Source organism: Meleagris gallopavo, chromosome Z (assembly GCF_000146605.3).
Source record: "Meleagris gallopavo isolate NT-WF06-2002-E0010 breed Aviagen turkey brand Nicholas breeding stock chromosome Z, Turkey_5.1, whole genome shotgun sequence".
Taxonomy (NCBI): domain Eukaryota; kingdom Metazoa; phylum Chordata; class Aves; order Galliformes; family Phasianidae; genus Meleagris; species Meleagris gallopavo.
Genome location: NC_015041.2, coordinates 58,279,555 through 58,288,754, shown reverse-complemented (window position 1 = coordinate 58,288,754; position 9,200 = coordinate 58,279,555). Strand labels below are relative to the sequence as shown.

Below are 9,200 nucleotides of genomic sequence, written 5' to 3'. Positions count from 1 at the left end.
TGGGGCTCTGGGCAGCCTGGTCTAGTATTGAATGGGAAAGTTGGTGGCCCTATTTGTGGCAGGGGGGTTGGTGATTCATGATCTTTGAGGTCCCTTCCAACCCTGGCCATTCTGTGATCTTGTGACCAAAATTCCTCTCTGCATGCTTATCGCTAATTGCTCTGAAAATATTACAGTAATGGCACCAAGGAAAATAGTACTCACATTTCTTATGCTACTCTAACTCAGTGTCTGGCAACCTTGTCAAGCTGAACGAAACGCATGATTCTCTCTAGGATGGATAAACTTTTCATGGCAGTGTTATTTATGTGTTCCCAGAGTCCAGGTAGAGCTTCTTATGTACACTCTGAGCTTTTCTCAGTGTCTGTCTTCAGTTAGCAGGATTAACATCTCCAGTTTTATCACTACTGGCTTATTTCACTTAAACCTCCTCAGGATTTCCCAAGCTCAGCAACAGCAACACTTTGTATTAATGTTTATGTGTGCTGCTGAGAACCACAGAGGCATAAAAAAAGAGTGAAAAATCTATAAAGAATAAGGATTTGTGAGATATATTGGATTTTAATTATTGTTTTATTCACACAACTAAAGATACAGATAGGTTTTATAATTCAGGATTTGACTGCAAAATGGGGTAATGTGGGTATCTATCTGAGTTGCTAGGGAACTACAACTACTCTGGGAATTAAGTTTATACTAGAAGGAGAGTGGATTTGTGATTCAGTGTTAATTGTTTCTTGCATGGAAAGAATTATGTTTTTTGAAAGCGTAAGTGAAAAAAAGAATATCCCCTTTGTAAATTGTGGAAGCCAAGGTAGGAGAGTAAACTAATCCATTTCCAGTTTTGTTCAGGGAAAGGGAAATTAGGTTTCTTTGTTTTTCTTTCATTTCTGAGCATCTTCCACCTTGTGGAGAAGGACAGGACAAATGCAGATTCCTGTGCTTTCAGTAGGTGTAGCTGGCAGTGAAAAGTGACTGCGTGGCAGCTGTGTCAGTCTTCCCAGATGTGACATACTGTCCTCTGCAAGCCAAACTATTAATCTGAAAAAGAAAAGGAGGGGAACCCATTAGCACAGAGTGAGAAAGAGATGTAGAATTATAGCAGGAATGAACAAAGGGCATAAATAGGGGAAAAGAAGTCAACTTCTCAATTCACCAATGATATTTATGAGCGAGCTTAGTTTTGTGGCACTGCCAAGGCAGTCCCCAGGTACATCTCTCTGGGATTCACGTGGTTATACAGAAAGGGGAGCAATTTTTTCAGACTGACACAAAGTAGTTGTAAATCCACTTTACAAAATAAAATTATCCTGTTGCCTTTAGTAACAACCTCTGCTGCTTCTTGCATTAGGCTTCTGTCACACCAAACAGAATAACAACCTTGGTGCAAATGGAGCACCAGTAAAGGGCAGGGATAAGAGGAACCTATGGAATTTGGCAATGCATCTTTCTCTACAGTGAACAGCACTTCTCTGCATCAAGGGGAAGCCTCATACCTGAGCCCGCTTGCAGAAGGCTTCCTGTGCAGCCTTCTTGTTCTCTGATTTGCCAAGCCATGCTGCCAGGGCAGAGGCTTGCAGAGCTCTCCCATATGAGAAGGTCAGTTTCCAAGGCTTAGGCAGAGGGGACTGATTCATGGCATTCAGGTTGAGAGAAGCCTCCTCTTCACTTTGACCTCCAGACAGGAAGCAGATTCCTGAAAGACAGAGGCCTCAAGACTTAGAAATAGTTTGCTCCAGCTGCCACAGTTACTGACTGTGACAGAGAAGTCAGTGTATCAGATGTAGGAGCAAGTCTAGTAAAACTAAAACGTTTTTTTTGTTGTTTTTTTTTTTACTATAGGAACTAATCAACAATCACCAGGAACAGCAGCAGGAACAGTGCGGAGGAGAGTAGTGACAGTTGCTACAGCCACATCCTGAGGGGTGTACTTCTTGGGGCAGGAATGCCCAGCTGTCACCATGTTAGGTTTCAGCAGTGTTCCTTCCAGGTAGACATGGTGGTCGTTCAAGGCCTTGTAGACAGCAGCCAGAACCTAACGATTGAAAAGGAGGATTGAATACAAACCTGTGCTCAAATCTTTACCTCAACCTGCTGTGGAAAGACAACTTATTCCTTGGGAGTGTGAGAAGATCAAATCACATCTCACTTTATTTCCTATTTATTATAGGAGGTGCGGCCCTAGAGAGCCCTGCAGAACTTTTGCAATACCAGAATACCACTTTTAGTTTTGGCAAAGGTTGTCCCTGCAACTGAGGTACTGAACAAAGAGTAAAGGTCCTTATGTATCTTTTTGAGGTCAAAAATGTTTATATTGAGAGTCTGAATGGAAATCCAAAATCATGGATTCTACTGCAAGTTTGCTTTTTCATAATTATTTGATGTGAATTCATGTAGTGCAGTTTTGAAGAAACTTATTGTTTAAAAATCTTTGAGAGCAATACAGATTCTGCATAAGAATAACTAGTGATTTGTGAGGGCAAGGAGAGAATAAAGAATCTCTTACCTTTTCTGTGACATACTGACAGCGTTGGAGATCATGGTCACCATCAGGTAAGACTTCTGGCTCCACAATAGGCACCAAGCCATTCTAAGGAAGGAAAAACATGGGAGTCTTTGTAAGTGTGGAAGAAAAAACTCTACTTGCTGTCTGTATTGTGTTTGGTGGTATTTCTTCTTGCTGTACTGCCCTTCATCCTCATCTTTCCCAAAACCCCCACAGAGATCTGCCTTTCAAGATCTCTCATCTGTTATCACAGGGAACAGCAAGGAAGGGGCAACAGAATCTCAAGAAATTTTGCTGGAGGGTAGATACCTGCTGGCAGATGCTGGCGTAACGTGCCAAGGTGTTGGCATTCTCTTGGATGGCAAGTTGAGAGGGTGTTGTGCTACTGATCTTCAACACTGCACGCCACTTGCCAAAGTCAACACCATCTTTCTTGTACTGGGCACAGCGCTCAGCCAGTTTATCAAGTCCTGCAGATGAAAGAACAGTGCTTCACTGAAGGGATAGGATACAGCTCTGAAAAGTGCCATGACACCAGCCATGGCTGCATCTCCTGCTGAGTCACACCATGGCTTTCATGTATCACTCACAACTGAGGCTTCTGAGATCTCACCTTACCTTGGATGGTGGTTTCTCCATTTGTTCCTGCCAGAGGTGCAGTGCCTGCATCCAGCTGAAGAGACAGCAAAAGGAGAAAGGATTACAAAATGACAGAAGTGACCCAGAGCGGGTCTACCTTTGCACATTGACTGTGAGTGAAATACGGGGCTGAACACACTACTGGTGTAAGGGAGGGAAAGGGTGGAAGGAAGAAGTGCAGCAAAGGGGAAGAGCAGAATTAAGTTGGGTATAAATGACAATATGTTATTGGCTGTAGGGGATGGCCTAAGAGTTCTGTTGGCATGGAAGGATATAGCTGACCTTTATTCCCACCACAATCCCTTTTTCTTTGATGATAGCTGGAAATGGCTTTCCACTGCTGTCTTTCTGATAGAGAGTCTCGTGGAAAAGGATCACTCCTCCAATGCTCTTGCTGATGGAAGCATCAGAAGAGAAGAGGATTTCTCGAAAAGCACGACGATTCTCCTCTGTGTTTTCCACGTTGATCCTCTGCAGCCTATTTCCCATGGTACCTAACAAAGTTGCAAAGGGCAGACAGAAATTTATCAGGCTTTGCTACCCTCCTAGCCACCATATGTAGTAAATAGAAAGAACTTTGGCTATAGTGTAGAGCTTTCCTCTCAGCACACAGTTTGTCATCTTCTGCTGCTTCAGATGCAGCCCTGGATAGCTGAGTTGTCCCTGCTCAGTTAACAGTATTTAAGTGTTTTTAATTTACTCCACTGAATTCAAAGATGAACCAAAATTAAGAGAAAAGTCTTGGGTATTGCACATTGATTGCTATTCAGAACTCACCGACTGATTCATCTGCGGCTAAGATCCCTTTTCCTGAAGCCACAATCCTCTGAGCAATATCTGAAAGAGCCTTCTTCTGCTCTGGAGATAGTGCTGGGAACTGGTGGGTCATGGTGACTTATCTGTGGAAAAAAAGGGCAGTTATAAGATGAGGACAGACTGAACAAACAGTCCACCTTAGACACCAGCTTTGAGTATGCCTATTGGAAGATCTTTGTGCTTGTCTGTCCCATGTTGTTGAAGACATATGTTCAGAAATCCACTGTGAGTTATTCTTGTATGTCTGGCAAAATCAGAACAGGGAAGAGCAGGAGCCACGTGTCAACATATCTTAGTCAGAAGGTGTGAATGACTATGTATTTTAGGCAGATTTGCTTGGGGACTAAAGGAAGGTTAGTGCCCCATCCCTCCAAAACAAACAAACAAACAAGTGTGTTGAATTTACAAGCAGGCACATTGCAGACACTGCAAAATTCTTCACAAAGCACTTACAGCCTGTTCGACAGCTTTCACATAGTTTACTTTGCTTTCCCCTTTTCCTGACAATTCTTCTCTCATTCCCTATCTTGCATTCACAGTATTTTCTACTTTCTCTGACTGCCTTTTCAGTTCTTCTCCCCATATCTAAGGACTGTAGAGCATTGCTTACTCTGCATGAGAAGTAGGAGGTTAGTAGGATTCACCACCCATTTTTGTTTTCTCACTTCTGGTAGATGCTTACCAGATGCACATAACCAACCAGCTCCTGAATTCCAGGATCTGTCTTGTTCTGACAGCATATTTGTTCTTAGTAAATCTCTCATTAAATAGGATTAAATTATAGTTTATCATCTGAGTAGTCCAAGATAATTCTCTATATGTGTGTGCTTGTGAGTCTGAGCTGGAGACTCTCTTCTCCTCTGTCATCATCTTCTATAGCTGGAGGACAACCAGTCCACCAGTACATGGTATATCCATGAGATAAATCACTAAAAACAACATCAAAGAAACACTTGATTAAAAACAGTGAATTGCTATGCAGACTGGTGAGGAACAACTCTGTTTGTTTACATCCTCTGCGGAAAAAGCTTGCAAATTGCAGGTATTCCACAGCTGAAATAATGAATTACCAAACCGGTAAAAGGATTTCAGATTTACAGCTTGTAGTGTGCTACAGGATGAGCAGATGTATCCAGGTAATCTTTGGTCTAGCTAAGTTGAGACACAAAAATCATCACTCTAGTAACACTAATATGGGTTCTCTCTAGTAATGCATTAAACAACAAGACTTATTTCTCATATCTTGCCTGTTCCCTGTGCTTGCATAAAGATAGGAAAAAGGCATTTATCACCCAAGAACAGCCAGCAAAGCAAATTGCTGAAATGCAGGAGTATGAGGTTTCAGTGGTTAATACTGGCCCAAATGTGTACTCTGAAAGACTGAAACAATAAAGTGTAGTTCCACAAGACAAGAATGAACAGTAATACATCAGATTAGTTCCAGTTCTCATGCAGGTATCTTACAGAGTGGAAAAGGGTAGGTGGAAGCTTTCCAAAAGTTCCCCGAAAGTGATATGTAAGGCTATGGTGAGTGGTTCACAGCTGCTCTGCTGAGCTATCATGAGTAATAAAATGCACAGCATGTCTCACTAAAATGGTGAAGAAGTGAGTGCAAAAGAGCAGTTGTAAGGTGAGAGATAGCTCCAAGGTCAAAGATGTTAAAGGACCCTGCATTTAGGATTTTATTTTTCTGTGACTCTCTGAGGAAGAAGGATTGCACGCAGGCTGCTATGGTTGGGCAGCCCATTTCATTCTTCCGTGAAAGAACTTTATTCTCAGTAACAGCATCTGGAATTGTCCCCCACTAAAGTTTCTCAAGAACATTTTTATTCACCCATTTTAGTCTGTCAGCTAATATGGTAAATATCATAAGCTCAAGTTGTTTCACACTGATACGTGTGCATACACGACAGCAAGCATACTCTTTGTGTTAACTGCTCACGTATCATTATTTTTAGAAGGTGGAAGAACAAACAAAATCCTAAAACTTCGCTGAATACATAACAACAGTCTTATGGCTACCTGGAGCATTTGTGGAGCAGCTCCATAAACAAAGAAAGGTCTTTGTTCAGCCCCCAGCATGGGACCAGCAGGAGACAGAGGTGGAAAAAAAAGGACAGCATAGTTGTAAAAGCAAATAATGCATTGCTGAAGTCTCAAGTTTTCCTCAGCTACCTTAATGGAGGGCTTGCAGGGAAAATGCATTTATAGATATCAGCACAAACACTGCATTCTGTTAGTATTAATAGAGAGAAAAAAAGGCAGAGGCAAGCCAAACAGCAGAAGGAGAAAAGAGATTCCATTTCAGGTCATCTTTGAATCATTAGTATGTTTTCAATTTATTTTATTTCCAGCTACCTGAAGTGACCATCATCTTCTAATATCACAGAAAATCTCACCTGGATCCTGGGTGGCAGATGGCTAAAGTTCAGGTGAGCATTTGTATGTTTTTTTCTCTTGGTGTCTTTGTTGCCTATTTTTATATAATTGTTTCCAAACGTGCTGGTTCAAACTCAAAATATGCTTTGTGTCCAGTGTATGGCTTTGGCTGTTCAATTACTTCTAAACACAGTCCTTCAGCAACCATTCTTGACAGTTTGCAATACAAAGCACATGTGCATATCATTGCACTGTGCACATAAGAGATTCTGTTTCAGAATGTCATGTTTGCACATGACAAGATTTGAAGATGCAAAAGCTGCAGGTATAGATAAAAACATACTATTGATAGCAAGATGTCTTCAAGAATTTAGCCTGCCACATTTGGGCATGGCTTTAACTTGATTGGATTTACTCCTCTTTCACACTTTCAACTGTATGTGTTGCCGGGTCAGGCCCATAATGTGTCATGCACTTAATATTCTCTTTATAGTTGGTAAATCTATTGGCCATGATTACTTGGCCACTTGTCAAACTGGTAGGTTTGAATGGTTGGGTAAGCATTGCTGACAGAGCACATTCTTGTCTGGACCACTGAAAAAAACACTCATCTGGCAGGACTGACTGATGTGCTCTATTGCAGGGTGACCACACAGTCCAGCCTGAATGGGGAGTGGGAGGAGACCAATAGGAACACTGTGGAGTTGAGCCAGGACAAATACCCAGTCGCCTCCTGGCAGTGGTTCTGTTGGGGTCAGTGAGGCTGAGGAATATCTCCTGGGAGACTGTGCCTGCCAGGCAGTGAGCTGAGGAGCGGCCAGCAACAAGGCACAACAGTGCCCTGCACAAGCAGGGCTGTGGCCTGGCGTGCCACAGGAGGACAAGGATTATCCCTCTCTGCTCAGAATGGGTTACACCATGTCAGGGTACTGCATCAACTTTCATGCAGCTGCAGTACAGAAAAGATGTCAGCAAACCGGAGTGAGTTCAGTGGAATGTCCAAGAATGTCTGGCTGGAGTCCTTCCCCTGTGAGAAGAAGGCCAGATGGCTGGGGCTAGCTCTGCCTTGAGCAGAGATGGTTTTGTGGGCACTTCTCAGCAGCCCCTGGTACCTTGAGAGGCCCTCTGCAGACAGAGCCAAGCTCCTCACAGCAATGGGGCAGGAGAGCGAAACAACAGGCATAAACTGAAACTAGAGAGATTCAAAATGGATATAAAGTATTTTCTTCACTACTGGGACGACTGAGCAGTGGAGCAAGTTGGCTGTTTCCATCTTTAGAAGCTGTCAAGACCTGCCTGAAAAGCCATGAGCAGCCTGATCCAAGCGGGACGATAGGCTACATATGGACCTCCCCATGTCCCTTCCAGACAAAACTATTCTGTGACTCTGTGGGAGTACTTTGTTATGGAAGCTACAGTAGAAACTGTGTCTCCTGTTTGTACAATGAAGGATCTGTGAGGGAAGAACAAGATGTTGCTCTCTTCATGTTTGTGTTAGAAATAACAAGATATTTCATTTCTGCGTGCTGAGAAATGAGACAAAGGCACAGGACAAGAAGAAATATTTAGACTGATGTCGCCTAGAAAAAGCATCATGTTTTCCATTAATATAAGCTCTGAAAAAACAGATTTAACCATCTTGACAGGTCTTTGGGTAGGTTTTTTCTTTCTCTTTTGAGGGTGAGAGCATGCCTTGTGTAAGAACCTTACTACAGCATCCTATCTCATCTGGATGGGAATACGTGAGATCTGCCCTGGTTCCCATGTTGGCTTCAGAGCTGTACTCAAAACTGAGTGAATGTACCCCAATTTCATCTCTCAAACAAGAGTAAAAGAAAGCTATTCTCAGGGACCTGGCCTCAACACTGCATGTAGAACAGTACTGGGGCACTCAAGATGGGTGAGGTGGCAGCAAATACTTTTATCTTGAAAGTAAGCGTGATCCTTAGGTGAAAGTTCTCCCTCAGGGCTGGGCTCTACTCAGAGGAGATAAAAATCTGCTTCAGTCTTAGTTGAGAAATCAAGTTTTGTGATGGCAGCAGGCACAGGCAGGGGAAGCAGGGACAAAGTTTCAGATAGGCTGAGTAGTTTTGGGTGTTGGGCATATAGGGTGGTTGATATACTCAGTGAGGATCAGAGTTTGTTGACAAGTAATCTCCTGAAGCTGGCTGCTCATTAGAAAAGTTACAGCCTGTTGCAGAGGCATAAGAACAGTATTCCCAACTCTCTGTTCTCTTTATACTGGTTTTCTGCATTGCACAAGACCTTACATCCCCCTACCAAAGAATCCTCTCAGCACTGCTGACAGCGAGCAAAGATAATTACACTTCTGTCAGCACAGGCATTTGTCAGGACCAGCTGCTGCATTCTCCAGTCATTCTTTCTTCTCCTTACAAAACAAAAATTCATGTACTACATAAGCAGAAATAAACACATAAGAAGTGAAGCAGTAGAAAGCAATGCCAGTATATTCTTCCTCTAGTTCTCTATACTAAGGAATCACTTACTGCAGAATTAAATAGCTAAACTAAGTTAGTAAGCTAGTACCAACAGCCAGTGCGTCACAGTGAGAGATCACAGCAGCATAGCCGAGTGCTCTGAACTTCTTGCAAGTTTTTTCCTGGAAAGTAGAAATAAAAACAAAACAAAACCTGGCCCTCCCTCAAAGCCTTGTTCAGATAAACACATTGACTCACAGCAGCTCATGCAGTTACCACCTCTACAGTTTAAAAACAAATAGCTACTTACTTGCTTTTGGACAGTGCCTCGCTGCTCCAAGCTTCTGGTAAGGTGGCTGCAGGCAAAGAGACCCAGACCTTCCAGTCGCTAACTTTTATAAAATTCTTGGCAGGTTTTTTTT

General features: G+C 42.7%; 1 protein-coding gene across 1 annotated transcript; it reads right to left on the bottom strand.

Annotated features, from left to right (window-relative positions):
- Window positions 1-554: 554 nt before the first annotated feature.
- ALDOB (aldolase, fructose-bisphosphate B) lies at window positions 555-9,194 on the bottom strand. Its single transcript, XM_010726113.3, has 9 exons — window positions 9,089-9,194; window positions 3,923-4,044; window positions 3,428-3,639; window positions 3,125-3,179; window positions 2,816-2,976; window positions 2,507-2,590; window positions 1,861-2,035; window positions 1,497-1,696; window positions 555-1,041 (listed from the first exon to the last, which is right to left on the bottom strand). The coding sequence occupies exons 2-9, from the start codon at window positions 4,032-4,034 to the stop codon at window positions 946-948; spliced, it is 1,095 nt and encodes a 364-aa protein (XP_010724415.1). The 5' UTR covers window positions 4,035-4,044; window positions 9,089-9,194; the 3' UTR covers window positions 555-945.
- Between the last annotated feature and the right edge of the window lie 6 nt (window positions 9,195-9,200).

Excerpts from the sequence above, each read along its gene's own strand:
- ALDOB (XM_010726113.3), bottom strand. The coding sequence starts at position 4,034 with ATGACCCACCAGTTCCCAGCACTATCTCCAGAGCAGAAGAAGGCTCTT. Across the intron at positions 3,640-3,922 it reads AGCCGCAGATGAATCAGTCG|GTACCATGGGAAATAGGCTG; the intron begins GTGAGTTCTGAA and ends CAACTTTGTTAG. Across the intron at positions 2,036-2,506 it reads GTCAGTATGTCACAGAAAAG|GTTCTGGCTGCTGTCTACAA; the intron begins GTAAGAGATTCT and ends TTCAATCGTTAG.